The following is a 26,858-nucleotide window of genomic DNA, read 5'->3' on the forward strand; positions in this document are numbered from 1 at the left end:
AAACTGTAGGTCCAGTCCCGATTAGCTGTGCATAAAGTGGACTTAAAACATGAACTCAACTTTTAAGGAGGTTAATGAACCATTCAGGTGTTCAAGGAAAATTTGGAATTTTATATCAGATTGGTCGAGTATTGGTAAATTTTATATCGGCACATCCCTACAACAAAATGTAATTCCTAAACTTTATTGAATATGATCATTCTGTTAATCTTGCTTTCAGGAAATGGGATCAGCTTCTATGTTGATTTTACTCATTTGGCTTTGAAGCACGAGGTTATTGGATTGTTCATCCCTTCAGCTCCCTTTGAGATACTCAAGATCTTGGGAGAAGTTGTGTTGGATTTGGCTGTCCTTATTTTTCCCCAGTACAGAAGAGTCACGAATGAAATACACGTGCGGCTGACAGATTTTCCTTTGATTGAGGATCTCAGGGATTTCAGGTATGTAAATGACTGAATAGTTAGCTTTACTTTCTTCTTTTAGGTAAAATCTAAATCATTTTAGACTTTGTGAAATATTCTCATGTCGATCTTTGGAGCGAAAAGTACAGGCTTAACCCCGACTCGAACCTGGGTCTCTAGTGTACCGTGCCATTGCCGGATTTTTTTGCTGCTGTTGCTTTACCTGTGTTGAATTAGTTTCTCTTATTGTTGCTGCTATTGTATCTGTTGCTCACCAAACAAGGTGCTGAAGAATGACCAAGTCACAATCCTTGCAACTGAAGCTCCAGTCAGGACATGGATGTTTCTTTGAGAGTGTCCATTTATTTCATCAAATCATCATTCATCCTTATTATTAGAGACACACATTTTTGGTAAATAAAAAAACAACATTCGGTACAAAACCAGTCTATTTCGGGTTCAAAAGCGGTACATAAAATAAAATAAAATTTCGGTGTTATAGCTGTGAATAATCACATCAAAAGTGCTATATAAAATTACATTTTGGTTTTAAAATTATCTCAAATATTTACAGCAGAATTAATCAATTTTCCGTGAATTGCATAACTCACAGGATACTTCAGACTTCAGAAAGTGTCGCGTCGGTATATACAGTCAACTCTCGATTCAACGACCTTTCACAGTTCCTGGGAAAAGGGTCGTTATTTCAAAGTGGTCGTTATTGGAATTTGCACCAATTTTCAGCTCAAACAGACACAAAGATACCTAGGAGATGTAACACAATTTATCCTGGTAGTTATACAACCTGTTATGCACAAAACGTGTGTTGTGAGAAGGAAAATAGAACATGGAAACGTTTTCACAAAAAATAATTTAAAATAATGTTACTTTCTTTCAATTGTGCACAGTCGTTGCTCTTCCAGGAAATTCTAACAATTCTAGTTCATGAGAAACCCGTTTGCACCGAGACCTATGGAAAGGAAAACAATCTCTCGCTTATTGCAAGTGAAACTCAAAGAATCTTGACATCAGTCACACTGGCGCCAGCAAAAGTCTGGAGATTATCGGGCAGAATGAATGTTGGATTTTATACAGGTCTACTCGGGCATTGTCTGTTACAAGATTAACTTATAAGATTAGATCTCTCGGGAGAAACAACACAATCTTTCTAGGCACCAGACAAAAAAAAAAAAAAGGCGGGGCTGTAATTTTCGTTCTGGTTTGGCTGTGTAAAATACATCGCAAAAAATAAGTGACGTTTTCTTTGCTTCAAACAACTTCATTCACCCTCCCCCTTCCCATTCAAGGGAGCAGTCCAAACTCGTTCCTTGACTTGCATTGTAATCCAGTGTGAAAAAGGAAATGCGCAACTTGCGATCTGTCTTCACCCAATGCGTATTCTAGGACACATCATTAAACAGCGTCCCAGTCGAAAGTCATTCGGGTTTGGAATTGAATTTCACTTTAAACTGTATATTTAGTCCCGATTAGCCCATCAGCATAAAATGAACTGAAAACAAACTTTATGAAACTGCACATTTTCACATATCAAAATGGTAGATCGTTATTTACTCTCACGTTAATCGATGATTTAATATTGGATTTAGGAGTATTCTCGATGTCAAACACCCACTCCTCCAAAAGTTTTCCCCTTGAATAATGTCTTTTTAATCGGTCTCAGCGACCATTCCTACATCCAGGCAAGAGCTTTGCAGATGCTAGACAAAACACTGGCGCCAGCTGCATCGTAAAAACAAGGAGACTGGCTGGAAGTTCGAGCAACAGGTGGCGGAAAAGAATAATCCCAGCATTTTAAAGATAACACAACTGTCGAAGACTGAACTTTTAACAGCAGTGTAAAGAAGAAATAAATGACCCTTGCTTTACCTTTTACCATGCAACAGACAATAATACAGGTAATATTTCGTATGCAGACAACAGCATAAAAAAAAAGACCTGAATTCTGCAATTATCAACATTGCCGTGCACTCCAGTGGCGGAGAATGAGCTGGGAAAAGGGGGTCACTTTTTTTTTACTTGTTCTATGGTTTTTGTTCGTTTTCAAGAATATATCCAGAACTGGTTGCCCCATTTTAGACGTCAGAGGAAAGGAAGAGGGCTGGGTCCACTTCCACCCTCGCCTGTAATCAGCCCATGTGCACACACGAGCTAGAAAATCGTGGCTGAAACAATCGGCATCGCGACATCGACACAATTAGGAAAATGTATGAAGTGGGCAACGGGAGAAACCTGGATGACAATGCATAAAGCTGGTTGATGATCTTTAGTTGGCCTATGTGGTTTTGATTATCTCTTAACAGTTTCGCTTTTTTATGAAGTGTTGATGGGAACAAAGAACACGTTTTGAATGAAAGCAGTTACCGGAATTTGTCTGCTACAAGGTAGAGAGTTGCTCACTCACGGGAACCTGCTGAACTCTAGGTCAGAGCCGGACAGATGGGCCAGACTTCCAGTTGCCACGCATCTGTTTTTTGGAACATTCCTGCGATCTTATCTCTCAAGGTGGTGTATTTATCGATGAAAGAGCTTGACCTGCCATACACATTGGCAAAGACTGCAAGTCCAGCAGTCACTTCGGGCTGCTCCCCCCCCCCCTTTCTCACCCGCGAGTTTTCAGCAGCTCTTAGGACAAGGAAACAAGTCAAGGTCGATTTAAAATAACATCCAAGCACATTCGATCTTCTCTTCTTGCGTATCGAAAGCAAGCGTGGCAAAACAAGCCTGTCACGTTTTTTAACGGCCGTCAGGTGCAGGGTAACATTGGTGCGCATGAGGGAGGGGATGGCAGAGGTCAAGTGCTATTGGATATCACTCAAGCATGGTGTGGTGGTGTCTATTTTTAGTTCAGACCCAATTGTGAATGGTAGAGCGCTCATGAAGGGAATGAGTGGAAAAAGAACAATGCATTTTTTGGCCGATTTCCTTCAATTTTTCAAATTTTTCAACTTTTTTCTAAATTTTCCACGGTTTCCGGGAAAAGGGTCGTTACTTCGAGGGAGTCGTTATACCCGGGGTCGTAGAATCGAGAGTTGACTGTAAATGGTAAATTTCATGTGTAAGAGTTAATTTTGCATTTTCAAACATGAAAAATGAACATTACAGCATGTTATTTCATATTTCGTGTTTTCATTAAAAACTAAATTTGCATGCCTCTGCTCTACTCATTATTTACCAAAAGGGGCTGAAATGTATCACTAGATAAGAAAACTATAGTAAATAATACTTGAATACCCAACAACAAAAATATGTTCTCTTCCATTAAAGAGGTCACCTAAACCAAAATAAAGAATCTGAGCATGTAGAATTGTACCACTGACAGCAAACAGAACATGGTAGAAACATACTTTGCAATCCTGATTTTGTTTTTTCAGGGGACTAAGGCAAAATAGTGTAAAATGCAGGAAAAGCATTTTGCTCTCCTGGGATCATGATTAAATGTAGAATGCAGAAAAATATAAAACCGGGAACGTAAAATCAAGATTCCGTTGTAATCACCAAGCACTACCAAACATATCACCTGGACTGACTGAACCACTACAAGATCGATGCATCCACAAGAAATGTGAAAATCAATTGCTGTGTTCAGAAAAAATAATTTTGATTGCCATTTTGAGGTTCTGAATAAGATATTTTGTCACATAGGGAAAATTATTTGTATTACTCTTTTTTGAATATTGTAATGTACATTTCATATGGCCTATCCATAGCTAATAAGTAGGGCCACATATTTAAGGTGAATAAAAGATCAAGATATCAGTACAAGAACTGTGCATATTTTTGGATCAAAAACTGTACATAAAATGGCATTTTGGTCTTAAAACGGTGAATATAAACTTTACTTATTACACAAAATAAACTACCTTTCTAATAGTCCATTTTTGCTTTGAATTTTTTCATGAAAAATTAACATTACAATATGTTCTTTCACATTTCAAGTTTCCATCAAAAACAAAATATGCATATGTCTACTAATACATTATAACATTTAGCGCACATAGATTGTATATTTGCTGAATGTAGCTCCACATCCTACTTACCATAAGAAATATAACAATCGCTACCATTGCTTCATAAATCTCTTGCAGGAATGTCCATTTGAATCAGTTGGTGCGCACGCAGGGTGTTGTGGCTGCTGCAACCAGCGTCCTTCCCCAGCTATCAGTTGTCAAGTATGATTGCAACAAGTGTGGTTTTGTGTTGGGGCCTTTTGTCCAGTCCATGAGTAAGGAGATCAGACCTGGGTCATGCCCTGAGTGTCAGAGCACAGGACCCTTCTTGGTACGTAATGCATACTTCCCTTGCAAAAGTTGTTAAAATATGCAGGGAAATGTGAAAGGATTGGTACACAGAAATGCTAGTAGTAATAACTATTATTGTGACAAAATAACCCAGTTATGAAAATGTTTCTTGCACATTGACTCTTATAAATACTGAAAAATGTCTTCATAAAAAATATAATTTTTGTGTTCAATAAGATGTGTATGATAACTTGTTAACCAGATATTTTTTTGTAAAAATGAAATCCTAGTTTCACTTATAAAATGCTAGTTTATCAGTAAACTGTAATTAAATTAGTAAGGCCCGAATTTTGATGTAACCAAAACAAGCAAAGTTTGTGCATAAATGTGTAGAAAAATCACTGAAATAAGTTTTAAAGAAATAGCAAGTATATTTTTGTGTCTTCATTGTAGTGTTACACTTTAGATTTCCGACAGAAAAAAGTAATTATACTAAATTAGTTTGTCAGTTTTTATTTGAAGTGAATTTGGAAGAATACGGTACAAAATTGCTGACCTGGAAACACTATTTCTGGAATTAGAGAAATTATACAGCGAAACCTGATTGTACATTCCCATATTTTACATTTCCCTATATTATACATTTAACTTTCCAGGTCCCAGTATTAGAATTATTTACTCAATTTTACATTATCCTGCAACACTATCCTGCAGAACATTTAATCAAGATTAAATTAAAATTTAATTAAATTTATCCCACATACATGCTTGTCACCCAATGAAAATTAGGGAATGGCACAAATACTGCATTTTTATGTAACAATATGTACCCTAATTGAGAAATGTAATATACCTCAAGGTATGTAAAAACATGTGACAAGAAAGTACATGCATATTATTAATAACATTGTAACTTGTTGATAATTTTCTATTTTTTGCTTTGCTACATAGAAATAAGAGCACATGTAACTACATAAAAATCTTGCCTCTAGTAATTTTTCAGTTTTTTTGTATACTGATCAGTTAATAATTTCGACACTGATAGTTTTCACATCTGAAAGTAGAGAAAATTTAAGAGGTTGCACTGTATTTCCTGAATTTAGCTTTGAACTTAAGATATTCATGTACTGGAGCATGTGTGCTTCGGATGTTTAATTTTCACGAACATTAATTAATTAAACCTTTTAATTCCAGGTCAACATGGAACAAACCATTTACAGAAACTATCAAAAGATAACCATACAGGAGTCTCCAGGAAAGATGCCTGCAGGACGCATACCTAGAGCCAAAGACTGCATTCTCCTGGCCGACCTTTGCGATCGATGCAAACCTGGGGATGAAATAGACGTGACAGGAGTGTACACGAGCAACTTTGAATCTTCCCTGAACACCGAACATGGATTTCCAGTTTTCTCCACCGTGATAGTGGCGAATTACATTCTTGTGAAAGACTGCAAGCAGGTTGTACAGTCGTTGACTGAAGATGACATTTCTGCCATCACAAAACTGAGCAACGATCATAGGATTTCAGATAGAATTGTTGCTAGTATTGGACCTTCCATTTATGGGCATGATTACATAAAGAGGGCCCTTGCTTTAACATTGTTTGGTGGGGAACCAAAGAATCCAGGTGTGTTCAAATTTCTTTCTAGTCTTAGTTTACTGTTTTCTCAAAAGCATCTAGATTTATTTGTGCCACGTTAGTATTACAGGGACTCATCAGAGCTGAAAAACCTCCAAATCATGGAAATCTACATGAGTTGAAATGTCAATGAACTCATGGTTTTATCTTTTTTTTGTCTAATCATGAGGCAGGCACATCATCTTATAGCCAAAGTGGCAAAATAGAACACACAGAAAAGCAAATAGAAGTTGGTAAATTTGCCAATAGTATTTCTATTGTATCTAAAGATATCTGTTTGGAGGTTACGTGGAGATAGTTAATTAACTCTGATAAACTTACTTTTCATTTTTCCACATAAATTTATGCGGAAAAATGAAAAGTAAGTTTATCAGAGTTAATAGTACCATATTTACTCATGTATAATGTGCAATTTTTTCCAAAAATTTTGCCCCCAAAAACTATGGTGCGTATTATACACGGAATAATTCAGACAGCCAACATGAAATCGTACAGGGTCATTACATGATTTTGGGACACTTGCATTGATTTTTTATGTTTACGGAACCCTATCATGCTATATATCGTAAAGCTTGAATCCTGCAGTTTCTGAATATGGAAACAGTATTCTGTTCAAGATAACAACACTAATGTGAAATGCAGTTGAAATAAGTTCATCAAAAAATGAAGAAAAGAAACATTCTGATTTTTATGGTACTTTGAAAGAAAACGTAAGGGAAAAAAAATTAAAATGTATTACTGGCCAAATAATATGACATACATGGAGTGTGTAAATTCCTTAATGGAAGAAATCTTGTGCTGCTAACTGCTATTTGGAAGATTCTGAATGTGCCTCGTATAAATGTTACATTAGTTACGGAAAGAAAAAGTATATATTTGGAAAAAGAAGGAATGAGCAATTGAATGGGTATGACGTCATTCATTATGGATCAGCATAGCAACAGCTTTATGACCTACAACTAATAAAGCCATTTCTTGAAACTGGATTGTACTGCACATTATATACGAGATATAATTTTTTGTCACTTTTACCCATCCAAAGCCAGAGTGCGCAGTATACAGGCACATGCACTATGCACACGTAAATACGGTATTTCTGTTATATAATTTCTGTAAGTATTTCTCTTGTAGTCTACTGTTGTTACAAGTATAACAACAGTTTTTCATCAGTCATTTATGATGAAGGGAGCATGTGTTCTGAAACATCACAACAAAAAAACTGTTTTTTTATGCTTGCAACAACTGTAGACTACAAGAGAAATAATTCTACAATGCAAGCAATGCGTACATACAAGAAAAAATAATTTCTTTAAGGAGTCTTTATGATGATTTTATGATTTTTGTTATTTATCATCACTTTTCTACCACCTTTGGCTAATCATGACAGTGAGGATAAGTGATGATATGATGAAAGTGACGAAGGGACTCTTACGAAGAACACCCATGCCCAAGCTGTAATTCGAACCTGGGACCCCTGACTAAGCACAGAGGTCAGCTATATTTGAGCAAGCACTTCTAGCATTTCATTTTATTGTTCTTACAAGTGTAACAGATCATTACACTGTTTGTTATTGGTATAAGAATAAAAATATATCAGTACATTTCCTAGTTGTCAGTGATGTTCAGGCTTAAAATGTCTCTCTTTCTTGAAACATATATTGTACTAGTATACCTAACCAGATCCTATTGCTCCTGCACTTCTTACATGCATCCTTTCTGTTTCCAGGGAAGAAGCACAAGGTTAGAGGAGACATCAACGTCCTGATCTGCGGAGATCCTGGAACCGCAAAATCTCAGTTTCTTAAACATGTTGAGAAAATTGCTCCACGGGCTATCTTTACGACTGGTCAGGGAGCTTCTGCTGTAGGTCTCACGGCATTCGTCAAGAGGGATGCGGGAACAAGAGACTGGACGATCGAAGCAGGTGCCTTGGTGTTAGCAGATCAGGGCGTTTGCTTGATTGACGAGTTTGATAAGGTACAAAATAATTTTTTATATTGTGCGCAATTTATAAAGCAGTATATTTTGTGCACATTTTTAAGGAGAGAGGTTTATCACTGAATATTATACTTAATTTACAGTATTTCAAATATAAAGTAAAATGTAGGTCTGCTTTCAACAAATAACTTACCTAATCTAACTAAAAGAATACATTTTAATCTTGTTCATCAAAATGCAGACATTCATCTCCTGAGCTAAATGAAAAGTCTCTTGAAACCTGTTAATCAGAATCTGAGTCCTCCTGCAACAAATTGTCCTCTGTACCATCCTGTGCATTACCAATTCCACAGTTCATGCATGATTTAACCACTGTCTCAGTTTTCACAGCATCTCATGAAACTTTGACCCATTCACCAACTTGTGATATGCTAGGTCTCTTCCTTATACCCGAGTAGCAGTGTATAAGTTTGTTTTTCAAGCCTATTTTTAAAGGGGAAATAATGCATCTTATATGTTGACAAATTAGGTAATTTATTTAACTAGCCTAGAAATATTTGTTAAAATAAAGTGCAGGCTTATACAGTACTCTATTAGGTCATAGTTCACAAAGTGATTGTCTCCTTTACAAGTGTAATTAATTAACATGTCGATAAGATAGTAAATGCAGTAATTCCAGTTTCTGTTGTATATTTATAGATTTTCTGTTAGGGATGGGCCGATATGAAATTTTGGCCAATACCGATAAAGTACCGATATAAAATTTATCGATATCGATAACTGATATTCTACCAATCCGATATAAAATTAGAAATGGTCCTTGAAGAACCTGAAAGTTTCATTGACCTCCTTAATAAATGTGTATTTCGAGGTGACTGCAGTGAAAGACAAGTTGCATGTTTAGACATTTACTTTTTTAGAAAGTAGGGCATGGAGATTATCCATAAAAATTGTAACACAATGGCAAAATTTTGCACTAAAAAATAAAAAAATTATAATCGATATATCAGATCGGTAAAATAATCGGTAATTTTACTGATACACCGATATGCCTATATCGGCCGATACCGATTAATTGGTCCCATCCCTATTTTCTGTTGTATGTTTCTGGTAGCATGTGAGAGAATTTTACTTCTGTTACAGATGAATGACCAAGACCGTGTGTCTATTCATGAAGCCATGGAACAGCAAACAATCTCAATATCCAAAGCAGGAATTGTTACCTCTCTTCAAGCTCGGTGTTCTGTAATAGCAGCTTCTAATCCAATTGGTGGTCGTTACAAACCAAGCTTAACATTTGCAGACAATGTAAGTAGATCATAGTTTGCTATACCTTAGTTTGGAAACTGTTTTTTTTTGTTGAAAACAACCATATTGTCTGTTTTAGTTGATTACATTTTCAATATCTGGATTACTAATTGAAGCTAACAATCACAACAGTTGTGATTCTTAATTTGGTTGAATAGCATAATTTCCACTGCACGCATTCCTCATCTTTACAGGTGAACTTGTCGGATCCAATTTTGTCTCGTTTTGACATTTTGTGTGTAGTGAGAGATGAAGTGGACTACATGCAGGATCAGCAACTTGCCCGCTTCGTGGTCAACTCTCACGTCCGCCACCACCCACTGAGGAAGGAAAAAGATGACCAGACGGAGAAGAATTTGCAGGATCCTGTGGAGATTGTTTTGGGAGATGTCGAAAAAATCCCTCAGCAGCTTCTGAAGAAATATATAGTGTATGCCCGTGAAAACATTAAACCAAAGCTTGAGAACATAGATCAAGACAAGATTGCTAAAATGTACAGTGAATTGAGACGTGAATCTCTGGTAAGTATACAGCTGCAGTGACTCCAAAAATTAAATTAACGGTACCAATGCATTCCTGGTTTTAACTTGACACATATTGATGCTCTTTTGTTATTGCTGTTTGATAGCTTGGCATTAGCGAGACTGCAAATTAGCATATCCAGATTTGAATGCCAGTTGATATATATGATTATTGTATAAACTAGATACAAGGGTAAGTCAGTAAGTAGGTCACAATTGTGTATTAAAAAAAATACTATATCTATCTATCATATCTCTCCCCCTCTCTCTCCCTCCCTCCTCTCTCTCCCTCCCTCCTCTCTCTCCCTCCCTCCCCCTCTCTCTCTCCCTCTTCTTGCATACAGTACGTTGATACATTTATCCCATTGCTTTATCAGTGCCCCAAATCCTGCTGCAGGCTGCTCTACTGGCCACAGTCGCACCTCATGTTCAACATCTTCATCATTAATGAAACATTTACTGCCACCATATGCACACTTTTCGGAAATTCAAATGATTATGCATCATGCTGTGGGTTAAACCATGAGAACATCCTATTGCAGTTGCTATGCTGTCTGCAGTCATTTGCCTGTCAGCTCGAATCATCTCGTCCACCTGTACAGCCAACGGTAAATTAAATAGGAGGAAAAAGATTTTCCCGACTGAAAATAAGTTGGCAATGCTGCGAACACTGAGACTTTCTCGCCTTCCTGATGGCTAACACATTCTAATGTTAATTTTTCATGTTTCTGAAAGGTGTGAGGTGCATTTTTCTACCCTGTTTTCTCACGAAATGATGCGGAATGAACTGCAAAACGCGAAATAGACTCTTAAACTCGAAATTTACCGTTTATATACCGACGCGACACTTTCTTAAGTATCCTGTGAGTTATGCAATTCACGGAAAATTGATTAATTCTGCTGTAAATATTTGAGAAGCTAAAATGGAATCTTTTATACAGGAATAAACTTAATGATTTAATGTGCTATTAAATCAAATTTGGGATTATATTCACATTTTTTAAAACCAAGATGTCATTTTATATGGTGCTTTTTCACTGCTATAACAGCAAAATTTCATTTTATTTACCACTTTTGCACCTGAAATTGACACTGTTTTTGTACCGAAATTTTGATTTTTTATCTACCAAAAATATGTGCCTCTACCGATGGCGCAGTGGTAGCGTCGTCACCTTGTTATCAAGGTGTCCTGGGTTCGTTACCTGATGGAGGCACATAGTGGTTTGGATTCCACTTTAAACTGTAGGTCCAGTGCCAATTAGCCTTACTGTGCATAAAGTGGACTTAAAACACAAAGTCAAACAAAACCGAAGTATTCGTGATAAGACGCTTGAGGAGCGTCAAGCAAACTTTCGTGAAAAGCACAACTCCAGTATCGAAGGTCATGCTACACGTGGATTGGCAACTTTCGGGAGCATGCTGTCTGTCTACACAATTCTTCCCAAATGCCTGTTTGAAGATGAACCTTCTGCTCGCATTTTATTTTTCAAATGTAGTTCTGACGTTGTAGTCATTTTACAATTATTTTTATTTGTTCTTATTTTGCTTTGCTTTTATGTCACTTTTCTAATTAGTCGCAACTATGAAGATTGATGATAGATTAAATTGATGAAGGGACACTTAGAAAAGAGATTGCCAGACCAGGACTCGAACCCGGAATCGAAAAAAGCGGATTGGTTGGGGATGACAGTCAATAACTCCCGGCCATGAACTGGCTTATAACATTTGTAATTCCTCAAGAGTATTTTTGTTCTGTTCATGCTTAATACCTACTTTCGGAGAATTAATTTATAAGTGACATTAATCCACACTTCGTTCGGTATTGTTTGAGATGAGAGACACATCTCGTTCATATACCAGATACAATTATGACCTATACTTGAATTGAATGCTTGAATTGCTTTATTTTTACTTCGCATCTTGTGCCACTTTTGGCTAATTTGCTAAGATGAGGATAAATGAGTGATGATTTGATGAATGGACACTCACAAACATTCATGCCCAGGCCAGGATTCCTCGGGACCCCTGGCGTCGTAGAGCGATGTGCTAACCACTCTGCCACGGGGGCTGGTTCTTATTTTTTGCAGTAGGGTTACATTTAAGCTTAAGTTTATTTTACACTGATTATCTACTATTATTATCAGTATACAGCTATACAAATTTTGTATGGATATACAGAATATGGAAATTACAAATGTATGCAATTTTTAAAAATACATTAGTAGTAGTAGTAGTAATAATAATAATAATTTTGATATACAAGTTGCATTTTCTCTACTTACATTCATTGTCCAAATTTTATCCCAGTACATAATCTTGCAACAATGCAAAACGTTTTATGACTCAAATTCACAATGACTAATATATTCTTGACCTACAATTTTTAAATGCAAAATTTGGGCGACAAAAATGTGCCTCAATACGAAATGAATACACTAAAAATGCTGACCAAAGCAGACTTTATTATTAGACCTCGGATTTTAAGTTTTTAACCTATTTTTTTCCCTTTACAGGTATGTAAGAAATAATAAGTTGTCAGCGTTTTGTTAAGAAACTGATGAAGTGCCTAAAGAAACCTATTTTCCTTGTTAGAACCTATTTTAGGTATATGCACCTAAACCAAGCCTTTTTTAAATGTTTTTATATATTTTTAAAGGTTTTATAGGATTTTAATGTCGCACAGAAGCATTTGCTTTGTTCTGTTAAGATGTCATAGCAAGCATATAGCAAAGTTGTGTGAAGGATTGACGATAAGCTTTTTTCACATTTAATCTAAGCTCACACAAAGATAGCGACTGAGCAAGCCAGAGCAATGCAAACCAAAGAAAGCACTTAATCATCGAGAGAAATGAATTTCAAGGCTGCAAATTTGTACAAATGTCAGAGTTTGAACTCTCAAATAATACGAGGAGGTATCAAAAAGTTTTGCCTGTTGAGGTATAATTTGTTTAATGATGGAAAGATTGAAACGAATATACATATAGTTTGCCTGTAGTGTCATCTACTCAGAATTACCCTTCCACACAGTTGCCATCACGTTCGATGCATTTGTGCCAGCGTTTTATCCAGCCCTCAAAACCAGTTTGGAAAAATTCCACAGAACATTCCTTGCCCCACTGTTCAGAGCTATTTTAACCTCCTGTAGGTCATCGAATCTCATGCGACGAAGCACAGACTTAAGTAGTTAAGTTCAAAGTGGGAGAAACCGAAAGTGTGGACATGACAAGGAATGGTAGGCCATCAACATCGTTGACCGACGAGAACCGCCACAGGGATGATGATCTCATTCGAGAGGATAGACGCATCACCATCCAGGAAATTTCTGATGCAGTGCACATGTCCTATGGGTCATCACATGCAATGATTGAGAGTTTGGGATACCATAAAGTCTGAGCTAAGTCTCTGCTTCTTGGCATGAGATTAGAGGACCTGCAGGAGGTGCAAACAGCTCTGAACGGTGGGGTAGGGAGTGCTCTGTGGAATTTTTCCAAACTGTTTTTGAGGCCTGCGTAAAATGCTCGCTCATGAGGCATCGAACGTGATGGGAACTGTGTGGAAGGGTAACGTTGAGTAAAGGAGACTACAGGCAAACTATATGTATGTTCATTGTTTCAAGCTTTCCATTATTAAACAAATTATACCTCACAGGCAAATCTTTTTTGATACCCCCTCGTAATTCACTAAGGGAAGATTCTAATATCATAGGTTATACGTTTGTTTATATTTTAATTGAAAAGTACTTATAAATGTCTAATATTTGTGACATGTAATGATTTCATGTTTAGTTTATTGGTTTAGGCTACAGGAAGTTTGCCGATCACTGTCCGTCACATAGAAAGTGTGATCCGAATGTCAGAAGCCCATGCAAAGATGCATTTGAGGGAACATGTGTTGGAGCATGATGTGAACATGGCAATTCGAATGATGTTGGAAAGTTTTGTGGAGACCCAGAAGTACAGTGTTATGAGAGCTATGCGGAATGTAAGTTTATGTTTTTACCATTTTTTGTGTACTTGTTAGGAGATTGTCTTTTTTTAAGACAAATTCTAAATCTTTGAAATTCACCTTTTTCCATTGATATAGTGATAGAGAAATATAATTGTGGTGAATGAGAATAAAAATTTTAGTACAAAAACAGTTTTGAAATTGATATATTGTGAAATGCAAGTTATACAGTGGAACCTTGATTTTTCGTTTTTCAGGGAACCAAGCTGAAAGAACTTAAAATACAGGAAAATGTAAAATTGAGGAAAATTTATTAACATTTTACTATGTTGGTACCATAGTTAATGTCACATGTATAATGCAGGGAAATGTGAAATTGGGGTTCCACCGTATTGACATACTTTGCTTTGATGCCTTAATTTTTTTAATAACTGAAATTCTGTCTCCACTTATTCCTGTGTAGGATCTATCTTGTCAGATATATCATATCTGCTGGCGTATAAGATGCACTCTTTTCCTTTAAAAGTAGGTCTGAAAGACAAGATGCGTCTTACACAGTTTGTGATTGCCTTCATTTCTGGAAATTTTCTGTTCTGAGTTAGACGGTGTGTGACAAAGAAGATTAAAATGTATTCTTTTAGTTAGATTAGGTAAGCTATTTGTTGAAAGTAGACCTACATATTACTCTATATTTGAAATACTGTAAATTAATTATAATATCCATCTTTTTCCGCAAAAATGTGTACATAAAAGTGGGTGCAATTTGTCTTATACGCCAGCAAATATGGTAATTGATTCCAAACAGAAATTCAGTGAACATGGATTGATGGAGGGTCACATGCTTAGAAGTGTAATGGTTTTACTAACTGTAAGATAACAAAAATGAAAATTGGAGAATCCTGATTTATATTGGCACTTTTAGAGAACTGTCAACAAATACAAATGATGGTAATATTAAAGATGAAAATAGTTCGAACATCGTGAAAGCTAATATTGGTAAGATATTTCCTAACTTGCATGAATGTGATTTTTAGTGTCGTTAGTTTAATAGTAAATGATGTATAAAAACAATACTTTAATGCACATATATTCAGATGTGACAATTTACTGGAAGAACGTAGCTGTTTAGTATTGAACAAAGATGACCTAATAACTAATATTCTGCTGAGCTGATATTGTAAACATTCCCTAAAGAATGGTCATCCATTTCCTTAATTGATGCATTGAACCAGGGTGACTGAAATGTGGTTTACTTTAAGAATTGAATCTGTGTATTTAGACATTTACCTTATGTAAACAAACTAAACAACAAAATGGCATAGTTTTTCAGTCAGTCAAAGGCTATTTCCAGAATTGCCAGATCATTAAAATTATTGGCGTTACTCGTTAAAATTACTTGTTCTTATTGTTCTTTGATGAAAAGATGATGAACATTATGAAGGAGACTAACATACAGTATGTAACATTGTTATTCGTACACATAGAATTTCCGAGGAAAAAATGTCATATCTACTAGTAAATATAATAATTTTCATATGTACCTGGAAATTAATGTTAATGAAGGTTTCACCAACAAATCTCAATAAAAATGTATGTTCAAAGTGTATAAACAGAGCATATAATTTGTGTGAAAGAGAAAAACTCGATGTTTCATGCAACATTGTTATTCGTACAGGCAAGAGTTTCAATCTTCCTCGCATACAGCGGCGCCGCTATTCGAGCGATTTCGTGTAGTTTGCAACTTCGTAACAAGTTTGAACATGCAGGCGCGTTCCCCGTCAAGCGGAATGCTGGAATAGGTATTGTTGTAGGCCTATCGTCTATCTATCAGCATGTTCGAAATGGGCAAGGTGAAGGAACTTAGTTCCGATCTGAAGGATGTTATTATAAATTTGGCCCTTAGAGGTTATTCGTTAAGAAAAACATGTCGCCATGTAAACAAAGTCGTAAATAAATAAATAAAAATTGGACAAACAGTCAATAAATCACACTCCACAGTTCAATGCATAGTAAATAAATTTAGAGAGGAAGGTTCAACACAGAATGTGCCGAGAAAACCAAAAGAGAGACGGTTGAATAAACGTGATGAACGCTTTATTTTAAAAAGAGTGCAAAAAAACCCCCGACTAAGTGTTCCTCAGTTACGACCTTTAGTAGAAAATGTTGCTGGCAAGATGATGTCCGATCAAACTGTCCGACGTGCCTTGTGGAAGCATGGATATCATGCCAGAATACCACGAAAGTGGCCGTATGTAAATAAGGTGAATCGCAGGAATAGACTTTCATTCGTGAAAGAGCATATCCACAAAGACCAGAAATTTTGGGATAGTGTAATATGGTCAGACGAGTCCAAGATTAATATATATGGGTCAGATGGGATAAATAGGGTCTGGAGAAAATCAAATAAAGACAATGATCACATTAACACAGTTCCAACAGTTAAACACGGTGGTGGGTCATTAATGATTTGGAGCTGTATGTCGTCCAGAGGTGTTGGTACCATCCAGTTTATTAATGGTATCGTGGATGCATATGGCTATTTGGACGTATTGAAGAACAATGTAAAGCAGAGTGCCCAAAAAATGGACATGCCGCCTATCTACAAATTCCAACAAGACAATGACAGTAAGCATAAGGCGCGAGTTAACATGAATTGGCTAATATGGAATGTGCCCAAACTACTACAAACACCAGCTCAAAGTCCAGACTTAAATCCCATTCAGCATTTATGGGCAATTTTGAAGAGGCGAGTCCATAAAGCAGGTGTCAAGTCCAAACAAGAGTTGAAAACTGTTGTGCAAGCCGAGTGGAATAAAATAAGCTCTGAAACATGTCGGAAACTGGTTAATTCTATGAAGAACAGGTGTCAAGCAGTAATTAAAGCCAAAGGATAAACATCAAAGTATTAGAACTGTCAGTCAATTTGCTCTGAATATACTTTTTTCTTTTATATTATTAAGTGTATGAATAGAAAAGTTGTACAAAAAATGGCATGTTTCTCTTTCAGTTTCATTTAATTTATTATTGTCATTGGTTATACAGAATTTGGGCAAGATTTTATGTTCCTAATGATATTAGTTATTGAATTGTAAAGAAACTATTTCAAAAGAGTGTGTTTTCTTTCAGATATTACAGCATTTTCTTTGAAAATCCGTGTGTACGAATAAGAATGTTACATACTGTATGTGCACAACAGGATTTAGGCTGCACTCCTAAATTGTCTTGTGTTAGGGATTGGGAGAGCAGGATAAGGGAAATATATTTCTTGGAGATATTGATGTTCAAGGGCATAGTGCAGAGGTGCACTGGGGAGTTATTGATGTCCAAGGGCATAGTGCAGAGGCTCACTGGAGTTATTGATGTTCAAGGGCATAGTGCAGAGGCTCACTGGAGAGTTATTGATGTTCAAGGGCATAATGCAGAGGCACACTGGAGAGTTATTGATGTTCCCATATTTGTAAAATGAAACAAGACAGATTTGAACTGATACATAGCAAAAAACGCAATAAACTGGTTGATTTAAACACCACATGAGGTAGAGCACACAGGGCATTCAAATCCCTGCTTGAGGGCTTAAATAAACCTTCATTGTAGTTATTGTTATATTACAGACGTTCCAGAAATACCTCTCTTACAAGAAGGACAACAACGAGCTTCTGTATTACATCTTGCGTCAGATGGCAATGGATCAGCTTCTGTTCATAAGATGTCGGCCAGCTGGGCGTGACCAGTCACACATTGTAATGAAGGAGAAAGAATTTGTACAAAGAGTGAGTATTTCTAGTCTGTGAATTATTAATACATGGTGTGGAACCTCAATTTTGTTCCTGGATTTTACATTTCCCTCCATTATACTTAAAGCAGTGTTAAAAACTTTTGCTTGATTTTACACTTTCCCTCATTTTAAGTTTTCCAACCAAGGGTCTCAGAAAAATATAAAATTGAGATTCCGCTGATATATAGTGAGTGTGTGTGTTTTTAACACATTCGGGTCTGGCCTCATAATGCAGCATTTTTACCTCTGGTCTGCGGTTTTTGGTTGTTTTTAAAAAAATCATAGAAAAAATATTTTTAATTTGTTTTTATTTACCACATATTTCTTAAATCTAAAAGATTTCCTCTTTTCAATGAACAAAAATTTGTTAAATTTTCTTTTCATTTTCAGACATTTTTTAATATTTTTTCAACAATGTTTTTTGAAGAAAAAAAAGTACAACATTGTAACAAATGTTAATATAGAAATATTTTAAGTTCGTAATCTGGAAATTTCAATAATTAACTACATAAACTGTCAATACATCTTTTGAATCTTGCATAAGAATACTTCTTATGTGCACATAACAAAAAATAATTACAGATTACAAGTAATTATCTTTTGTATGAAAAAGTGGCTGCAGGACAGGACCAGACGATGTATCAGTTGTTTCTGCGTCATCTGTAAAAATTAAACAAATAAATAAATAAACTAAATAAATAAAAAAAATTTCATTTGACATACACTATACAAAATAATAAATGGAAAACCTAAAAATACATCAGTGCATGTAGGAGAATCAAGCAAGAGGCAAGATGAATAAACCCAAAAAAATTACCTCTTCTCACTTCGTTCATAAAATACTAGAATTTGCAACACTGTTTATATTGTCGACAATAATTATTACGAATATAACCTACCTTCCAAATTTTCAAAATCGTTGCTAACTTCAAACTCTGAGGCGGAATCCTTATGCAGAATTTCCGCTATGCAATCTGGATCTAATGACACCATTCTAAACAATGCACAGTACATCAACTCGACAACAAACAGTCGCAGGTGCGAGATAAAAATAGCACATGAGTCACCTAGCGGTCGGAATTTCAACAGAGGGGCTTGAATGAACATGCGCATGAGACAAAGTACGAGCATAGCCTGTCGTTCAATCGGCAAAGCGATTGCATACCGCAGGATGGGCTATGCCCGTTGTTCGTCCACATTGACTTTAAGTGCACTGCCGGCTATGGCCCGTTGTGAGACCCCAATGTGTTAATAGGGATGGGACCGATATCGGTAAAATTACCAATTATTTTACCGATCCAATATATCGATAAATATCTGATAATTTAGTGCAAAATTCTGCCATTCTGTTGGAATTTTTATGGATAATCTCCATACCCTACTTTCTAAAAAGTAAATGTCGAAATATGCAATTTCTTTTGCACTGCTGTCGCCTCGAAACACACATTTATGAAGGAGGTCAATGAACCTTTCAGGTGCTTCAAGGACCATTTCTAATTTTATATGGGATCGGTAGGATATCGGTATCGATAAATTTTATATCGGTACTTTATCGGTATTGGCCAAAATTTCATATTGGCCCATCCCTAGTTTTTAATATATATAAATGCATAATAATTTTGAATCCAAGGGAATATAGCAGCACTGAGGCACTTTGTACTAAACTGTTGCCATTTTGTAAAGTGAATAATGACACATAATTTTTGGCATATTTGAACTGATCAAGAAGTTTAAACTGGTTATTTACAGCCTTTTTCTTTATTTAATTCTATGAATTCATATTGAGGATGTCAGAAGTGTCCTTTTTGGATGGGCCTGGAAACTATAATTTTACAGGACAAGCCATATACTGTTGTAATGAGTGTTAATGAACAGTTCCTTGTCTTTTCTTTCGCATACATTAATATTCAGAATTTTTTAATTTAATGTTTCATAAATTCAATGTAGAGGCACATTTTCCAGTATTTTGTACTTTTATTTTTGCCTTCACTAATGCAGACTTTCCAGTCCAAATCGTTGTTGCTTTACAGTCATCCACAGGTTTACCAATCACTGGAACCTTGTTGTTTCATCATATGGTGACTAACTTGTGAATAAATCACATTCTATAATTAATTGTTGGTGTAACTTTCTGTGCTTTGTGCCATTAGTTCTTACCAACCCGATACAATCATCAGAGAATGCGACATTAATACTAGAGTACCTACCACTTTTGCTCGATCATGTGTGTTCAAGTCTCCCACGCTTGAGGATATAGAATCAAATATCATTTCAATGTGACAATAATCGTAGCCTATATGTAAAAATCCACCCTGGTAGTTTCAGCCCATAACACTGATGAACAAATTTAAACTTTTTTTTGCTCCTTTGAACGAAAATAGGTGATTATTTATAATTCGACCCCGCTGAATCCAAATCTGAAAGTAGAAATGCTGTATCACGTATCGTTTTCCCTGGATTTTCATTTTTTGTTTTTAATAAAAATTTAATTTCCTTTGTAATAATACATCGAAATTTGAAATTATTTTTGTTTGTTTGCTCATGAAATAAGATTTAAATATTGAAGTGAATAACTATGAAATATAAAAAAATTAAAAAATATATATAGGACCGATTTTGACTGTTCAATGAAGAAATTTCATGCAAAAAAAAGGAAAAAAACACATTTTTACTCGCATTTTCAAAATTTCTTTCTTGAACTCTGCCGTTTGTAACTGCCACCAGAAACCTCTTCCTTGAGGTTCCAACTATAGTCTGCTAATATGGTCTGTGCCGATTTTCCTGCATATCGTTTCTACATGACAGAAATATCCTGGTGAAATCTCTCGCCGCATTCGTCACTAACCGCGCCCAAGTTAAGGGGGAAAATGTCCAAATGCGAATGTAAAAAGTGAATTTTCAAGGACATATTGCACCCCATGCGCTGATAACACTTCAACAAGTTCATAACAAGTTCCTTGTAGTTGTCAGGTTTCACATTTCCAAGAAAATTACAGCATACTTGTCTGAAAGCTAACCATGCGCATTTCTCTTTTTCTCAATTCCACAAAGTTGTCATCATGAATGATCTCACGGTTTTGCGGCCCAATAAATATGCCTTCTTTTAACTTACTATCACTGAGTTTAGGAAATGTTTTTCTCAAGTACCCAAAACCCTCACAGTGTTTATCCAAAGCCTTAACAACATTTTTCATCAGCCCTAACTTTATATGCAACGGTGGTAACAAAATCTGGTCTTTCTCAAGTAGAGGGTGATTCCTAACACTCTTCTCTCTAGGACTTAAGTTTTTTTCGTATGGGCCAAGCCACAGTGTTGTAATGTTTATCTTCTGCCCGGCTGTCCCATTCGCAAACAAAGCAACAAAATTTTGTAAACCCAGATTGCATGCCTAACAGTATACCAATCATTTTGAGGTCTCCGCATATCTGCCAACCATATTTTTCATAATTTATCACTTTTAATATTGTATCCATACTTTCATATGTTTCCTTCATGGTGGAAGAATAGGCAAGGGGTACTGATGGGTATATATTCACATTATGCAACAATACTACTTTTAAACTATTCTTAGATGAATCTAAATATAGTCTCCACAAAACAAGTTCGGGTTATTCACACATTTGCGTGACATGGCGAACTCATTAATTGACTTATAATATATTTCTTTAAAAAAAACAATTGTGAATGCTCTTATCGTCTTGTTAAAATACAACTTACACTTCACTTCACTATACAATATTACATTCACAATTTCACGAACCTACACAAACATGAAATACGGCTACTTGCGAAGGCTACTTGCGAAGTTATCGGAAAGGAAGTTAAGACTCGACTAACCCACAAAAGAACAAATTTTAACAGAGAAACAGGAAATTTCTCTACTGATAGATGTTTCCTCCACTATATATTAAGTGCCAGTCATAAACACAAGGTCGCTGAAAAGTTCTTATCCATTTGTTTGCTAGGAACCAAACGTTAAACCGGAAGCGGAGCAGGGTGCGGAGTCCTGAAACCATAAAACTATAAAATTTGGGTGTTCTGCAAAAAACTTAGGTGATACAGGAAAACGGATGCGATATTCGTTATCAGCACATCTGAATACATAAAGATCACTTAGTTTTATTTAAAGGAGTATTTCATTGTTTATCAGTGTAATCATCTATTTCATTTTCATATATCACTATGTACATTCGTAAGATTGACTAAACTATCATCTATACATTTTAACATGGAGATGATGGAACCCGAGTCTCTGGCATACTGTGCCATTGCTCTACCACTGAGCTACCGAGCCAGCCTGGCTTTACCTGATTTTTCGCTGGCGCTGATTTACCTGTGTGGAATCGTCTCTGCAAGTGCTACCGCAATAGGACCTGTTGCCTTTGACCTATTCTGAAACACTGTAGATGTCAACATTGCCTGGTTTCTCCCAGCATAGAGATGTCAATTCGCTGGCGTTTACAGTGTTTCAAAGTCAACAGATCCCGTTGTGGTACCATTTGCAGCAGGGACGATTCCACACAGGTAAAACAGTGCCAGCGAAAAATCAGGTGAAGCCAGGCCAGCTTGGTGGTAGATCAATGGCACTATGCCAGACCCGGGTGAGTCCTGGTCGAGCCGGCATTTTTCACTGGAAATCTACGTAGTAGATCTCCTGTGTGTACCTAATTTAATGTACGTTCACTTAAGTTTCAATTTCACTCAGCCTTTCACTTCACAATTCAAATTTCAGGGCCCACTACCACAGACAAATTACAGATTTATCTGAACTACTGGGCTTAGAGCTTATACCGATCGTTTTGCCCATTCGAGCAGTATTTGCTGGAGCGAAGAAGCTGTCCCAATTCCCTATGCTAGCTACTGTCCATGCGAACTATGACACTCTAGCAAAGAGCCCTCGGTGCAGCATTCTAATTAATACATAACTGTGCATGTGAAGGTAGGAAAGCATGACAACATTTAAATATTCGTGTAGAAGTAAATACTTAATGTGTGAGCTATAAAATAAAATATTGTTTCTTTCAGGCAAGAAGGATTGGCATACATGATGTGAAAACTTTTTATGAAAGCAAGATTTTCCTTGAAAACAAGTTCATGTATGATGAAGCAAATGGAACTATAACACAGCTAGTGCCAAGTGGGAATGAACTGGAATCTTGATTCAACATGAAAATATCAACAAAATGTTTTCCACGTTTTTTACAAGTTCATGTTAATGTTTTTTTAACTATGTACACTGTATTTGTCTTGTAGATATTTCTTAGGTACTCCACTATTATAAGTTATACTTTATTGTACCTGCTTTATATGAAAGATTTAAATAAAATTTTGTATGACCATTTTTTAAAAATTGTCTAATATTTAATTCCTTCTTTACTCAATTAATTCATTCATATGGAATAAATATGGCAAGGCTTTTTATGACCAAATATTTCCGTACGTATACCCTACGACATACTGAAACAACAATATAACTACCACAAGGTTACCGTTGCACAAAATACCAGCACGTTTCATAGTAGTAGTGAAAAAAAGATAGAAATAGAGGAGTGCATTGATTCTTCGTGCAACGGTAATGTTGCGATACAGCATAACTAGCATTTGTAATGCAAGAACTAACTAGCTATCTGAACTAAGCAGCAATGTATGAATATACCAGGTATCCAAAAAAGTTTGTGCCGCTGGAACGAAAAGTGAAAGTCAAACGGCATGTGTCGGCAACCCTGTCTGGATGATGTCAAAAATTTACATTCCCGGCAACCGTCAAGTCAGTGCAGAGTCGGGAGGCGTGTCGGTCGCATAGACAGCAGGTCTGTAGGAACTACAATCCTGAAGGGAACATGTCAGTGTCAAAGGACGTTTTACGGCCGTGTTTACTGTATGAGTTCAAATTGGGCAGCAATGCTGCAGCCGCTGCTCGAAAGATATACTCCGCGTTTGGAGAGGCATCAGTGAGTGAGCGCACAGCACGAAAGTGGTTCAGTCGCTTTGCATCGGGTGATGAGAGCCTCCAGGACAAGCCTCGAGCCACTATCGACGAAGCCCTGCTGAAGGAGACCATTGAGCATGATCCACAGCAAATGTGCAAAGAACTTGCACAAGGGTTTGGAGTATCGGAGGAAACCATTCGATTGCATCTGCACAACCTCGGGAAGACTTGGAAGCTCAGTAAGTGGGTTCCTCACGTTTTGTCCCAGGAAAACAAACGCCAGCGGCTCACCATTTTCGCATCATTGCTGTCACGCCACAAGAAAGCCCCATTCCTGGACCAGATATTGACATGTGATGAGAAATGGGTGTTATACAGTAACCGCAGGTCGTCCCCTGGTTCTGTTGCATTGGCCCCCAAAGAAAACATTCATCAACAGAAGGTTCTGCTCTGTGTTTGGTGGACCAGCGCTGGTGTTGTGCACTTTGAATTCCTAGAGCATGGCAAAACCATCACATCCAAGGTGTACTCGTCCCAGTTGCAATGGGTTGCAGCTGCACTGCGTCTGAAGCAGCCAGCAATAGTCAACAGGAAAGGAGTGATCCTTCTTCAAGACAATGCTAGACCTAATACGGCGAAAGCGACCAAGGGGGTAATCAACACACTTGGTTGGGAAATTTTACATCATCCTCCTTACTCCCAGGACATTGGCCCATCCAACTTTCACTTGTTTTTGGCCATCGATAACCATTTGCGTGAGCAACAGTTCTGAAACAGAGATGATGTCACGCAGGTCATAGGACATTTTTTTGCTTCTAGGGACCAGCACTTTTACAAACGCGGGATTTATAAGCTTGTATCTTGTTGGGAACATGTAATTGAAGCTGAAGGAGCTTATTGTGCTGAATAGAACACATTTGCCAGAAATTACAGTCTTTATTTCTCACTGCAATATACGGCATGAACTTTTTTGGATATCTGGTATCCCAGCATGGAAAATAAAGTCTTACATATTCTGGTTTTTGGACTTTTAACCACCACTGTTATTTTTTAAAAGAGATTATCTACGTTTCGGAGGCTGAATCTGCCTCAGTCTTCAGGGTAGCGTGTAGTCTGTTAGATCATATAAATGGTCTATAAATGGTTGCGTTGGAGGATTATTCTTGGTGGCCTAGGCTCCACCGCATCTGTCGGTCACAAGGATCTCTATATACATAAAGTTGCCAGGTAGGGTTATCAGTGGCCCAGGCTCCACTTCGTCAGATGCAATCCGGGGCTGTCCAGTCCCCGGGGATCAAGGTGGAAACCTAACGGTGCCATGAAGACTTGATCGTGACCTTGACGTGGTGATCTGATGAAGTTGAGCCTGAGCCACTGATAATCCTACCTGGCAACTTTATGTATATAGAGGTCCTTGTGACCTACAAACGCGGTGGAGACTAGGCCACCAAGAATAATCCTCCAAGGCAGTATTTATAGACCATTTATATGATCTAACAGACTACACGCTACCCTGAAGATGGAGGCAGATTCAGCCTCCGAAACGTAGGTAAATCTCTTAAAAAAATAAGTGGTTAAAAGTTGAAAAACTAGAATGAATAAATCACCACTGATTAGCTACAAAGGAGTCTTGCATACTTTATAATTGTTTCTTCTCTGTTTAATTCTTACATTAATGGTTCACCCCACAAAGTGATCTATGTGTAAGAATACAATTTATTAATTCAAAATGTTTGTTAGGGGATATTTATGGAAATTTTAGGTCATAAATATATTATGCATATTTTCGTGAGCTACACTACAGTTTTCTAGGAGCTGTGGTGGTGTAAAGGGGTGGCTGATCTTAGGTTGTAATTTTTCCAGCCTTACCCCTACATAAAGCAGCTCTGGGGTTCACAGCCCTCATTAAATAGGTACCTGAGTGGGCGGGTAAAGGCAGCTGGAGCATGATGCTGATCAAATCCCCTTAAAAAAATGGCTGAGTTCGAGAATGTGTGGGGCCTTACCTTCACATTCCCCTATATGTGCCTTCATGGCATGGTGCAGTGTGTATGGGAACTTTACTACAGTTTTCTGAGAGTTGGAAAATGTGGCTGCTATTGTGTCGTTATTATATTTTTTTCACATTGTCTCAGTAAACAATGATCAAATCTGAGGAGTAAAGTGAATAAACAAAGAAAACAAATTCATTCTCTGCAGGAGTCTGGTTTGATCCTCCTTTTGAGGCTTCTTGCGGAGTTGTTCAGATTTAAATTTAAACTGTAGGTCTATTTCTTATTAGCCTACCATGAACATAAAGTGGGCTTGCATCAAACTTTAAAAAAAAACCTAGCCTGTTTAAAGAAGGCAACATTTTAGTCTTGAAAAATTTTTGTATATTCAAAACCCCGACAGTTGGGAGGGGTGATTGCCCTCACCATGGATCCACGCCTAATTGGGAGTGCGTCTTGCAATTTATTTTTATAAATACTTATCTGTCTTTCATATTTGGAACATTGTAAGAAAACATGATCTGTAGCTTCTTGAGGAGCTTCACATAATACTCGGGGCATTTCACTATTTTTAATTTAAGAAGGTTCATTTTGTTCCTACATATGGCAGTGTTTACACATATTTTTTAAATGAACTTCTCAGCAGAAATAATAATTCTAATTGGAACAATATAGCTGCAACATAATAGGAATGCCAATATCCTAGCAACAATAGACTGATGAATGGATTTAAATTTTTGAAATTTAATTTTTCATGAAAATTAATTTCGCAAATATTGAGGCAGGTATGTCATATGTTTTTATAAAAATGTTTTGGTATTTTACTGGTTGAATGCACAATATTAATTTTAAATCTGTAACCAGTTCTTGCATATCTACTTCCTCTAACTAAATTGTGAATTAGTTCATGTATCAATATTTGTACAAAAGGATGAACTTCTATGTATTTTTGTACTTGTGATGAGAATGAATGATTACATGAAAATAATGAAGAGAGAGACAGAGTGTAACACCCAACCCACACTCAAGTCAGGCTGAGTCTTAAGCCAAGAACCATTCGTGGCAAGGTTGAAGAGGAGAAGCCCAGATAATCATACAGTTCAATCCGTTGGCATGGGCTGAGCAGCAGGAAGGCCTGTTTGATGGAG

At 36.7% G+C, this 26,858-nt stretch overlaps 1 protein-coding gene and 1 pseudogene across 1 annotated transcript in view; both read left to right on the top strand.

The window, feature by feature from the left end:
* Positions 1–23,126, top strand: part of Mcm2 (DNA replication licensing factor Mcm2) — a 33,573-nt gene extending 10,447 nt beyond the window's left edge. The window contains exons 6-14 of the mRNA XM_083110324.1: positions 221–440; positions 4,508–4,700; positions 5,855–6,290; positions 8,029–8,279; positions 9,384–9,548; positions 9,743–10,069; positions 13,868–14,050; positions 17,626–17,784; positions 22,816–23,126. Of these exons, the coding sequence (XP_082966450.1) occupies positions 221–440; positions 4,508–4,700; positions 5,855–6,290; positions 8,029–8,279; positions 9,384–9,548; positions 9,743–10,069; positions 13,868–14,050; positions 17,626–17,784; positions 22,816–22,950 (2,069 nt within the window). The 3' untranslated portion in view covers positions 22,951–23,126. The remainder of the gene's footprint in view (positions 1–220; positions 441–4,507; positions 4,701–5,854; positions 6,291–8,028; positions 8,280–9,383; positions 9,549–9,742; positions 10,070–13,867; positions 14,051–17,625; positions 17,785–22,815) is intronic.
* Positions 23,127–23,630: 504 nt separating this feature from the next.
* LOC145978175 (histone-lysine N-methyltransferase SETMAR pseudogene) lies at positions 23,631–24,491 on the top strand (annotated as a pseudogene).
* Positions 24,492–26,858: the final 2,367 nt, after the last annotated feature.

This window comes from Lepisma saccharinum, chromosome 24 (genome assembly GCF_977018435.1).
Source record: "Lepisma saccharinum chromosome 24, izLepSacc3.1, whole genome shotgun sequence".
Lineage (NCBI taxonomy): Eukaryota > Metazoa > Arthropoda > Insecta > Zygentoma > Lepismatidae > Lepisma > Lepisma saccharinum.